The 12097-nt window shown below is 56.0% G+C and overlaps 1 protein-coding gene across 3 annotated transcripts in view; it reads left to right on the top strand.

Annotated features, from left to right (window-relative positions):
* Window positions 1–11821, top strand: part of PFKFB3 (6-phosphofructo-2-kinase/fructose-2,6-biphosphatase 3) — an 84823-nt gene extending 73002 nt beyond the window's left edge. For 2 of the 3 annotated variants that reach the window (XM_046678135.1, XM_046678136.1), the window contains exons 11-15: window positions 276–405; window positions 1274–1336; window positions 1463–1527; window positions 3227–3400; window positions 9047–11821. In XM_046678135.1, coding sequence (XP_046534091.1) covers window positions 276–405; window positions 1274–1336; window positions 1463–1527; window positions 3227–3400; window positions 9047–9094 — 480 coding nt within the window. In that variant the 3' untranslated portion in view covers window positions 9095–11821. Of the gene's footprint in view, window positions 1–275; window positions 406–1273; window positions 1337–1462; window positions 1528–3226; window positions 3401–4991; window positions 5015–9046 lie in introns of all 3 variants that reach the window. The other variant, XM_046678134.1, reaches the window with a different exon arrangement.
* The last annotated feature ends 276 nt before the right edge of the window (window positions 11822–12097 follow it).

Below are 12097 nucleotides of genomic sequence, written 5' to 3'. Positions count from 1 at the left end.
TCTCCCCGTGTAAAGAGGAGGAAAGGAAGGAGTGGAGAGAGAGCCGCTGGCGGGGTCATGTTCCTCTCGAGACACTGCTTCTCCAAATCCTAGGAAGCCGGTGGAGGCGGGTCCCCCAGCGCCCCTAGGGGATGCAGCACTTCCCCCCGCCCCCCACCCCGGGTTGCACGCTCTCCGTTTCTATGATGGAGAGGTGTGGCCGCGGTGGCAGAGCTCCCCGCCTCCCCGCATGCGCCTTTGCTCCAACGCGGCACCCCTATCCCTCTGTCTTGCAGTCCTACCAGGACCTGGTCCAGCGCCTGGAACCGGTGATCATGGAGCTGGAGCGGCAGGAGAACGTGCTGGTGATCTGCCACCAGGCCGTCCTGCGCTGCCTCCTGGCCTACTTCCTGGATAAGAGTGCAGGTGCACCATCCTCGCTGCTTCCCTGGTGGAGGGGAGGGAGGGAGGAGAAACCAGCCTGAGTCTGGGGTAGCTGTGGGCCACACGCTTCCTCACCCAGCCCACGTGGTTGTCTGTTGTGCTGCTGCCTGTCAGGAAGGGCCTCCCAGCTGCACAGGGGCCTTCTCCACCCAGCGCCTCCCTGCGGCCCCTGGGAAACTCTTCAGAGCACAGTTTGATGCACAGTGGGCTTAACAGCTTGGTAAAACAGCCTCGAGGGGGCCTTGGGTCAGCTGGTGAGGGGATGGCCCTTCCCCTCAGCCTTCTTCTAAGGAACAGACAGCCTAGGACACTCTAACGATACTCTCACAGTTCAAGTCTGTGTCTGCCTGAGTTTCAGCTGAATCTCGACATGCCTAAACTGTTTGAGGAAAGAATGTCCTTTTTTTTTTTGGTGAGGAAGAGTGGCCCTGAGCTAACATCTGTGCCCAACATCCTGTATTTTGTATGTGGGACGCCACCACATACAAAATGATGAGCCATGCTAAGTCCACACCCAGGATCCAAACCTGCAAACCCTGGGCTCCTGAAGCAGAACTTAACCACTACACCACCAGGCCAGCCCCTGAATGGCTTTTTTTATTCTGAAGGTCGTGGTCCACAACTACCCCAAACATTTTTTCTCTTAACTCATTGCGTGAGGGTGGGTTTGGGGCTTTGTTTTGATTTTGTTCTTTTGACTAGATGTCTTTTCTAGGGCAGCCCGAGGGCCCGTGTGAGGGGTGGGGGTGGCTTCTGAGGGTGCCGTGGTGGCAGGAGCCCTCGCCAGGGGCCTGCAGGTGCCCGTCCTCGAGCCTCCTATCTAACCGTGGGTGCTTTCTCCTCTTTTCAGAGGAGATGCCTTACCTGAAATGCCCGCTCCACACTGTCCTGAAGCTGACGCCCATCGCTTATGGTGAGTGTGGTGGCCCAACCCCTGCCGGGACCTTTTCCCTGGGGACGGCGGCTCCTCGCGGCTGTGGGGCTGTGAGCCGCTGTCCCCTTTAACCAGAAACCGACCTTTCTCCCCGCTCTCGCCTAGGTTGCCGCGTAGAATCCATCTACCTGAACGTGGAGTCGGTGAACACACACCGGGAGAGGTCCGAGGTGAGTGTGAGCTCCTGCCTCTGGCCCTTCCACCCTGCTGTCCCGTCCCCCATCCCGAGCAGGATTGTCGAGGGACGGGACCCGTGGTGGGGCATCCCACCTGCATTGCCTGTGAGTGCTGACCTGTGTCCTTCAGTGGGTTCTCGCTGGAGGAGTTGGCTGGAACTCAGCAGCCTGAGTGACTGTCCCCTCCCTTTTCTCGGCGTCCCTTTCTTGTGGCTTCTGGGCATCTTTTTTTCCCTTCCTGTCCATGCTTTCATTCCCCACGTCTGTTTGACCCGAGCAGTGAGTGTTAAAGAGGAAGACGCAGTCTGCCCCTTCAGACGTAGCCACACTGTGGCTGCTGCCTCTCCCTTTGGGGCAGTCAGCCCAAACCACTTTCAAGTTCCCGAGTTAACTGGTTAAAACAGGATCAGCAAATCCCCTCAGTCACCTACATGCACTTAGGTACAGAATTACCCAGAAGACAATGATGCCAAGAAAGGCAGTGGGGCCGGAGAGGCAGATATGATTTGGGAATTAGAAACATGAGGGATGGCGGATGGAAAGTGTTTCCGGCGGCCCCGACTTCTACCTTGGGAGGTCTGAAGTGTGGCGGTTGGTCTGGTTGGGGCTCCCAAGGGCAGAGCAGACCTGCCTGGGCCTATGTTGTGAAAGAAAGTTTGAGTTTACTTTATACCGACTGTCGAAATGCACCACTTTGCCAGCATCCGTCCGACCCTTTCTTGTACACCCAGTGTGACGTGCCGTCCCTGCATGTGACTTCCCCATTCCCGAGGAGCTCGGCCAGAACATTGTGGCATTAAAACCCCAGCTTCCAGTGGCTGGTTGATGGAATCGGGGAAGGACGCCTTCCCCTGGCCCCGTGACAGGCCCCCTTCTGAACGCAGGTGGCCGGATGCTGTATGTCCTTTTGCTCTGCGAGGAGCAGCCCGTGGCTGGTGCTGCTTCCCAGCCTGGCTCCTTGGCTCCTGAGCTGCAGGGCGATGGGCCATGGGACTTCAGATGTCCCCGTTCCAATGTCCTTGTCACATGATCGGAAGGCTAGTGTTTGGCCCTGGCTGGCCGGTCATGCCTCGCCCCCCGACCCCCCGGTTTTCTGCGTCTTCAGTCTCCCAGCCGCGGTTGAAGCCTCGTTTCCTGCCCTAGATGCGGGTAGAGTGATGGGGAGCATGAGCTGCCCCATGTCTGCTCTGCAGATCCTGGCTCATGGTCAGTGCGAGGCAGTCCAGCACCGACACCTTCTCCTCCGTGCCCCTGTCGCTGTCCGCTCAGTGCTTCCCTGAGCCTCACGCCCAGGCATCTCCTCCTCTCCCCTCCCTCGGCTCTCTTGGAGGCTGGTAGCAAAGTTCTTTTCTCCCCCCTCGTTATCTGCTGTATTGGATGACTCTGCACACCTGGTCCCGCTGTTCTTCCCTCACCTGCTGTGTAGCGGGTCACGTCTGTCCGGGCGGGCGTCTTGGATGATCTGGGAAAGGGGTTTGGGAGGGGGTCGTTCGCTGCTCTTGCCGACTGGGAGACACAGGACAGAAGGGCAACCCCGCGGTCCCGGGGCTGCTCACCGTGGTCAGTCTTGTATCAGTAAAACCCAGAAGCAGAGAAACGTGTTTGGTTTGGTTTTGGTTTTTTATTTTTGGCTTATTTACCTCCCCCTTCCTTGTAACTGTCGCCTTCTCTCTTTTGTCTTTGTCTCGCTTAGGATGCAAAGAAGGGACCTAACCCGCTCATGAGACGCAATAGTGTCACCCCACTAGCCAGCCCCGAGCCCACCAAAAAGCCTCGCATCAACAGCTTTGAGGAGCATGTGGCCTCTACCTCCGCTGCCCTGCCCAACTGCCTGCCCCCGGAAGTGCCCACGCAGCTGCCCGGACAAGTGCGTTGACCCCTTTTCCGCCCTCACCGTCGAGCCCCGTGTCTGGGTGGGGAGAGAGCACCCCGGTGGGTGCGGCCGTGGCCTCGGACCTGGGCCTGCCTGTGCGTGTGGATGGGGGAGCGGGAGAGCCTGGGGATGCGCCTCTGAAGTTGGGGACACCTGGAGGTCCCTCCTGGCTGGCGATGGCAGTGAGTGCTCACACCTCCTGTCTTAGGAGGTGATCTTTGAGGCCAGAACCGGGCAGAGCAGAAGAACTAGTAGAGTGTCCCGTTCACATGCATGAATAGACTTTTCTAGAACAAAGTCGATGGCAAACCCCCAGTTCAGAGTCTCCGTTCCGCTCTGGGCCCTTGGCTTCCTTGGGGTCTGAGGCCGTTTTTCCTGTCCGAGGCCCATGGCTGAGTATTCTTCCTTGCTTTCCTCCCTTGCCATTGCTCCCCTTACACACGGGGCCCATGGAGCGTATCCTCACCCGGAGCCAGTCAGGCCCCATTAGAACCCTGACTCGCAAGGCTGGATGGCCTGGAAATAGTCACCCTTTCATATCACATAGTGACTTCAGCAGGTATTAAAAAACCAAGTAGGTTTCACTGATTTCATTCACTGTGAAGATTAACGGCTGGAAGACTGTGGCGATAGGGCATTAAACCAGTCTTTTTCTCGAAGACAGCCAGGAACCTTTGCCGTAATGGGAGACATCGAAATTCCTGGGCACAAATTTAGGCCCCACCCAGGGGTCTCCCCCACCTCCACCCACCACGCCTGGTTTCTTACAAATATAATCACGGACTAAATTTCGGCTTGGTTTGTTTGTGAGCTCGGCGCTGAGGCCCGCAAACTCTGCCCGTATTTCCCCTGAAGCTTACTGAAACCTGGTGGCGTCTGGAAATGGGATGTGGGGAGACGGCTGCGTGGCCTCTCATGGGTTCAGGTGTCCCATCTGTGGAATGGGAGACAGCACCTCCTGCAGGAGGCGGGTCAAAGGAGGTCATTCAGCGTCTCTCACAGCATGTGGCGCACCTCGGGGCTCCGTAGGGTCAGACGGTGTTTAACCAGAGCCCGGAGATCTGGCTTCCGGTTGTGGCTCTGCCCGCCGCTGTAGGATTTTCTTGTCAGGTTACATCATCTCCCTGGCTTTCCGTCTCCTTATCTTTTAAAATGAAGGGTAGCACTGGGAGACGTCTAATTAACACTCCTTTCAGGTCTAACCTCAGAGGTGTTTTTTTTTATGAAAACTGAGAGCTGAAGTGGTGTCTCGATGACATTCTGTTTTGGAGGAAACTGTAGGGTCATAGGAAGTTTAGAGGCTGCTGTCACAGGCACCTGGGGGCACTGGCCTGGGCCGGGGTTGGGTGGTGCGTGGGGCTGTGTTGCTCTGGGTCACGGAGGATGCATGGCTGGCGACTTTGCCAGGACAGTCCTTTGGGGTTGCCGAGCTGAATCCTTGGAGGGGCTGGAAGCCACTGACTGGGCCAGGAGTCGGGGGGTTGACGGGGGTTCATCCCAGCAGAGGATGTCCTGGGTTCGAATGACTCGGGCCCCTTTCCCTGTCCGTCTACTAACTTCTCTCTCTCGACCTTTCTCTCTGCAGCCTTTGCTAGGGAAGGCCTGTTTGTAAGTATTTTCCTCTGAATGATTTTGCTGCTTGTGTCTCTCTCTCTTGCTTGCCAGTTTGGCCTCCTGTGTGTTACCATGTTGAGGCTAGTGACGATTTTTGTGAAATCGGAAGGAGGAAGATGGGCATGGGAGGGGGGAGAGGAGGGAACTGGTGAATTTTTGGCGAAGGATGCTGGAAGTCATTACGGCCCAGCTGTTTTCGGGGCATCCTGATGCTGCCACGGCTACAGCTGGCTTCTCCTCACTCCCTCCCAGGACCCTAGATTACTCTTAATACTGGCAATCGTCTGTGGCTTGACAGAAATCCAGTTTTTCCCTCTTAAGCGTTCGATTTTGGTAGCGAGCTAGCTCTCTGCTGCTGCCGGTGTCTTGAGTCCTCTCTGCCTGTCCCAGGAGAGCCCTTTCCTTTTGAAAAGAAAGTTTACCCAGAGCCTGATCTGCAGAACACATCAAGCAGGACTGGTGGGGACTGGAGCCCTACAGCCTCTCCCTCCCTGTCCTGGCAGGGGCCCCTCCCCACCAGGGGTCCCAAGGACCCCCCGCTCTGGAGAGGTCTCTTGACATCCTTCCGGATCGGGTTATCCTGTATGGGAACCTGCTCAGCCTTAACAGTCAAGTTCAGAATTTTGGGTGCAGCTTTTGAATCAGACCCCCCGGGTTCTCCCTTTCCTTCAGCCGGACCTCTCTGCAGAAAGTTGTGGTTCAGCATGAGCCAGAGCAGCCGCTGGAGAACCCCGCCTTCCCACGGCTCCGGTCGGTGGTCCCCGCCCACGGAAGGAACCGAGGCCTTTCTATCGGCAGGGTTTTAGTAACAGCCACCATGAAATACCACCCTCCCCAACCCCATGAGTTGTGTCTGTCCGTGTTCCCTTCGCTGCTTAGATGACCTTTTCTAATTCATGCAGAAACTGAAGCGGCTTGCAGAGTGCAGCCTGATAAGCTTAAAAGCATGGCTTGTTCTTGGAAAATAGGAGTTCTTGGGCATCATGCTTCGATTAGGTGACACCACCTGTAGGGAAGTACCTTCCGTCATGCTTTTACAGTTCATGGAGAATGTGTTTGCGAATATCCCATGTCTTCTGTCCTTAAAATAATCCTAGGAGGTCAGCAGGGCAGGCACTATCCCTGTCTACCGGATGAGGGCCGAGGGTAAGCCACTCGCCCTCAGTCGTCCAGCTGGCAGCCGCGGAACCAGGGCGGGAATGGGCCTCCCAGTTCTGAAGGCTGGCTGCTTGCTCTCTGCTGGTTTCTGGGAACAGCCAAGATGCTGTTCACCTATCCCCATCCCGTCCTGGGCACCTGACGCCTGCAGCCTGCAGGGCGCTGCCCGGAGCTGTTAGACTGCCGTTTTAGCTCTTGCTGCCCCTCCCTCGCAGCTGCTTCCTGTGGCTCGGTCGTGTTTACTTAACAGTGGGCCTGTCCATTAAATTCAGTCTTGAAGAGTAACAGTCCCGTGTCTGTTAGCCCCTGAAGCCAGGCGTTGTCCTCGCAACGCTTCAGGATCAAGGTTCTCCTTGTGTGAAAACTACCCTTTGGATTTGCAGCCTTATGGTCTTGCATCTGTGCATATCCTGTTAATTTTGACCCATGGCCTGACACTGCCAGAAAAGAAGGCTTCCCAGTGGGAGGGGGCCATTCGGGCACATCACCCCACCTTCTAAGGTTGAACTTGCCTGTCTCCAAGGTTAACAGTGCCTTGGGCTGGAATCCCTGCAGCTCAGCAAAAATATATCCTCTGGACCCCTCACACCTGCCTTCCACTCTGGGGTCCCGGCATCCAGCCCAACCTGGGAGGATGAGCTTGTGTCTGGGATTGTAGATACCAAAATTTATTATTAAAGTCAAACCAAGCCGGGTTTGGATCTTGGTTCCACTACCCTCTGTCTTTGCAGCTCTGGGTGAGGTAGCATGGTTCTCAGACTGCAAACTCCTCATCTATGCCGTGGGGAGAGGAACATCGTGAGGTGGTCTGATAATGAGGCTATAGATGTAGCACTTAGCAAATATCTGGCACACAGTCAGTGCCTGGCGGACGATGCTGTCATTGTGGGAGAGAGGGTGCCCTGACCTTTGGTGGTGCAGCCAGGGCCCTCTAGTCTGGGCCACACCACTGTGCAGTTGGCTGCCCTCCTGCTCCGTCTGCACCAGGCCAGTGGGATTTCTTCTCACGATCAGCAGGAGCATCACTGGGGAGTGAGGGAGCCGCAGGATGTGATCCTGGTTTCCCGGTAAAACGGGCCCCCAGCTGGGATGGGTGCACCACCCTGCTGTCCTCGCCAGGACTGCATCGGCTGCTCAGGGCCGACAGACCCTCTGGCGTTCAGGATGCATCCTTAATTTTTTAACTTTCAAATGCACACTGAAGAGAAAATACTGCTAAAGATGTTTGTTTTATTTTTCTTTTCCGACATGTTTCTTTCTTTTCCCCACTATGCTTGAAAGACGAACTGTCTGTCACATTTTCTCAAAGTTTTCTCCTTACTAACCTTGGAAAGGTAAATGGCTCGGTGCATGCCCCTCTCTGTCCCCTCCACATCTCTCCGAGTCATGGCATCCCAGCCCGTCAGGGCGTCTCGGTCTGTGTGAAGACTGGCCATCGTGAAGTTTGTGACTCATACACCCCATGCCAGAGTGCCAGAGAACTTGTGTTTCTTAAGAGCAGCACCGTTGTCTGGAGGTCCTCTCTCTGTCGTTTCCTCCTTTCCCTCCATGTGTCCTGAGCCCGGGGCACCATGAGTGAATGATGTGGACATAGCCCGTGCCTGCAGTCCCAGTGTCATTGTTCCCTTTCCATCATTCGTGGGTGCTCGAAGCCTTGGGCTCGAGATGTCCGGGGGCGGGTTGGAGCCAGCAGCTGCAGAGACGTGGCAATACCTCGCCTTCACGCCCCACAGGGTGGCTGGGTCCTCTCTGGCTGTCAGGCTACAGGGCCCTCTCCAGACGAGCCCCCTGTGCCTCCCCCCAACTCACAGAGTCTGTCCGATGGACTCGTGGTTGGAGGTTCGACTTGCCTGGGCTCCTGAATCCGGCTCATAGCAAGCTCGGATCTGGGCGCTGGCTTCCGGGCTATCAGCCCTGTGATTCTCTTCTCTAGAGATTTCTCCACTGTGGGCCCTCGTTTCTATGCAGAGGGGGCTAGGCCTCAGCGATCCTTGCATTTCTGTCTGCGTGGGCTCCACTCCCCCTCCCCCTTTAAGACAGCCTCCCACTGAGGATGGGAGAGAATGCTTTTAAAAATTGTATTTCCTTTTTTGTGAGGTGGATGAAGGAGGTTAGGTCGAGAGACCACTGCCGTGCAGTGGCAGCTGTCATCTGTCCAATGCTGATTGGAAACCTTGTTTTAAGGGGGTCTTGAGCCAGCCCTTAGGGGTGGGGCTTCCAGCCAGGATCACTTTTATTAGCGGGAAGAGAGCGTCACTGACACAGGCCCTCTCTGTCTGGGTCCTCCCCTGCCTCGTCCAGCGTCACCTGCATTCTAGCTGCCGAGCCCGTTTCCCAGAGTCTGGATCCCAAGGGCTGGGCCATGCTGCTTTGCCGGAACCGAGTCGGGAGGAGAGTCCTTATGCTTCTTTAGAGGGACCCTGGTACATCCCCTCTCTGGCTGTCGCCCGCGAGAGTCCCCCGGGTGGGGGCCAGGGGGCAGCCACTCGTCTCTAAAGAGTCGTGAACAGGAGGGTCCCTTAGGTGCTGGCACCCAGTGCTCCCCAGAACAGCTCTGACCCACGTGTGCTGCCAACTCTCCCCCCATCCTTCCTCGCCTCCTCCAGGCAGATGACAGGCCTCTCTCCTCCGAGGGCCTCTGCCCCCTGGCCTTGCGCCCAGCCCTTCTCCTGTGTGACCCTGGGCTTCATCTCTACCACGTTCCTGGGACCTCCCTGGCTTCCTTCCACCTGTTTGGCCATACCACTCTTCCACAGTCGTGGTCTTTGTCGGGGGAGAAGTCTCGATTGCATGGCTGTGAGTCTTGCTTTAGAAACCTGGTCGACAGTAAGCATAATTCCCCTTCTCCGCCTCTTTTCTCCTGCCCAGAACGTGAAGGCCTCCCAGAGCAGCGCCGACTCCTCCAGGACGCACTGAGGCAGCCCGTCGGTCCCGTTCCATCTCCATTTCTGCACCTAGCTAGCATTCTTCCCTCTCCCTGAGGCCAGACGCTCCCAAGGACTTCTCCAGAATAGGGTAGGGTGGTGTAGAAGAGGGGTCTGCGGTTGAAGAGGAGCCGTGCACCCGACAGCATCGGATAGGGGTGGCCTTGCCCGTGTGCGGAATCCATCGCTTTGGCATTGAGCTGCAGGCCACCCCATCCCCTGCCCTCCCCGGCCTTGCAGGGCTGTGTGGCTTCCCTGCCCTTCCACAGGGCTTGGTGAGGACGATGGGCAGCGGAGGAGGAGAGAAGACCCCGAGGCGGGACGTCGGGCGCCTCCGTGGTGGTTCCCTGCCTTTCTGTGGTCTCGGCCTGATATGTCCTCAGCTGGCGAGATGACGCTGCTCTGAACCCTAAAATTAAAGGGGGCCTAGATCCCAGCTGCTGAAGGGATGTTGAAAACTTTCACGAGCCTCCTTCGTGCATCTCAGCCTGGGACGGGGACTTGTGAAGGACGGCGTCAGGGGTCACTGGAGAGCCAGTCCCGGTGGTAGAGCGAGAAGTCCCTGAGTTAGACTTGCTGGTCCCTGAGCAGCGGCCCTCTGGCATGTCTACACACCTTCCCAGGCCGTGTCCTGCCTGGAACCATGTTAAAGGACAGTCTGGCTGTCTAGGCAAGAGGGGATAATTTGCTGAACTGACAGTGGGGCCTCCACGCGGTCCCTCTGCTCTCCTGCCTGGACCAGGGGCGTCAGAGCTGGCTCTCCGGGGGCTGCTGGCTTTTGCACTTTGTTCGTGGCAGACAGTGTGGCCTGAACGTTGCACCTTCTCTTCAGGAACTTCGATGTCTGGGTTTTGTGCCCTTGGCGGGGAGGGGGCTGGAGCTCTGTAAGAATGTGGGGAGTCGGGCAGCCCATGAATGGGGTGCTCAGAGGGACCCCAGTAAACCGGCCTGGGAGCGCGTTGGGATCATTGCAACACCGAGGCTGGGAGACTGGCGTGGAGAAGAACGAGGATCCGCCTCCTTCTTTCAGGACGCTCATCACCTCCTAAGTTTCCCAGGTGGGGACAGTGGCCCAAGCCAGGCCTCGCTCGTGGCCACTTCCTCCAAGAGGCTGTCGGTGGTGTCCCGGCAGGATTCGGCTAAACTCCGCATGTTTCTGTCGAGCATCTGCTGTGGGGCTGGGTTCCTTAGGGGATTCCGCAGAAGAGAATGTCCTCGCTTGCCTTCTTGGCACCTGTGGCATTTTTTGAGGGCGTTCAAAGCAGGGCTGGTGGGACATGTGGTTCTAAATACCTGTAGTTTCTGCCTGCTGGTTTCTCCTTGTTGCCTCCAAGTCCTGGGGGAGGAGGCGGTGTCCTGAGGCCCAGAAGAAACCATTTGGAGACTCAGCAGTAGGGTTCGTCCAAGTGACCCGTGTAAGGATCTCTAGAGGTCGTGCCAAAGCTCGCTTTCCTTTCCTGCCCTCCACCTTCGAGCCTGACATCGTCAGCCCTCCTAGCGTATGAGATGGTTCTGGGGATTGGGGCTGGGGCGGCTTCGACGGCTGGAGCTGCGAGCAGAGGGAAGAGCTGGTTTTGTTTTGTTTGAGAACAGCTTTTAAGGAATGTACGTTTCTCTGGTTGAGTTTAAGTAGGACACAGGGACACGCACCCTTCAGATACCGGACAATCGAGTTTGTGGTTTTCCCACCAAACCATTCAAATCCCACTTGCCCCCCGACCACGGGCAGTCCGCCTGAGAGGATGTCTGTGTACATTCCTGTGCGGCTGGAGTCTAGGTTATTTTCCCTCCTTGCCCTCCATCTTGAGTCTAATGAGTCAGCGTGTGTGCGTGTGTGTGTGTGCTTGCGCGCGCATGCACACCAGTGTATGTTTGTAGGTTGGTGGTACTTGTAGACAGAGGGGCCTGCAGCTCTGCTCCAGAGAGTGGCCTTCTTAGGTCTCACTTTCTGACCACCTCCTCTTTCTGGCTGCCCCAGCCGACTCTGAATCTCGACTCTCGAGGCTGGTCCGAGTGGGGCTCTGCGCAGGTGCACCCCTGGCCTGAGTGCCTGACATCAGTCCGAACATGAACAAGGCTTTGCCTAACGCAGACCTCTAGATTGCAAGGGCCTACATGACGAGATGGAACAGAAAGATGGCCGAGGAGGGAAGACCCCGGAGAGAGCAGAAAGCTGCCTGATTGAAAGCTAGCGAGCTGACCGCCGAGGCGTGTTGAACAGAGCGTGTGTCTGAGCTGCAGTCCCGGAGCCTCTGCTGCCCTGTCTGTTGACTCTCACCCCCCGAAAATATGTGGGACCAATTTTTTTTAACTCTGCCTATTTGTGTTTGGGTGGGCTTACTCTCTTGTTATTCTGTCCTGAGACAGTGGGCGAAGCTCTTCATTTGGGGGGAGAAGAAAAAACTGTTAGAACCACGCCAATGACGTTTTCGTTTGTAATACTTGAAATTTATTTTTTTATTATTTTGATAGCAGATGTGCTATTTATTTATTTAATATGTATAAGGGAGCCTGAAAATAGAAAGCTGTATAGATTGGGTGTAGTCGTTCGTTGGTTTGGGGGCCTCTTACGTGTGACACATGACTTCTCTGTGTTCTGTACATTTGTCGGAATTAATTATCCGGGATGAAGCTGTGCCAGCTTTCCAACAGGGGTCGCCTTTCAGAAATTTGTATATTTTGCAGTTGCCAGACCAATAAAATACCTGATTGAAATACACTGATGAAATGCACTTCTGGGCCTTTTTGGAGGGGAGGAAGCATCTTTGATTGACACTTGTGGTCAGGGCATCACGTTTCTACCACTCAGCTCCTGACTAGCACGTCATCACCTTCCTCTAAACAGGACCTGCAGATGCTGACTGACTGGTGCCTGCATTTGGGAAACAATAAGCTGTGTCAACTTAGAAAAAATAGACTTTATGTCTTAGAGCAGTTTTAGGTTTGCAGAACAGAGCAGATTGTACGGAGAATTTCCAGAGGCCCCCTCTGGCCT

The sequence above is a fragment of the Equus quagga genome, chromosome 12 (genome assembly GCF_021613505.1).
Source record: "Equus quagga isolate Etosha38 chromosome 12, UCLA_HA_Equagga_1.0, whole genome shotgun sequence".
Classification (NCBI taxonomy): Eukaryota; Metazoa; Chordata; class Mammalia; order Perissodactyla; family Equidae; genus Equus; species Equus quagga.
This window is presented reverse-complemented; position numbering and strand designations above follow the sequence as displayed.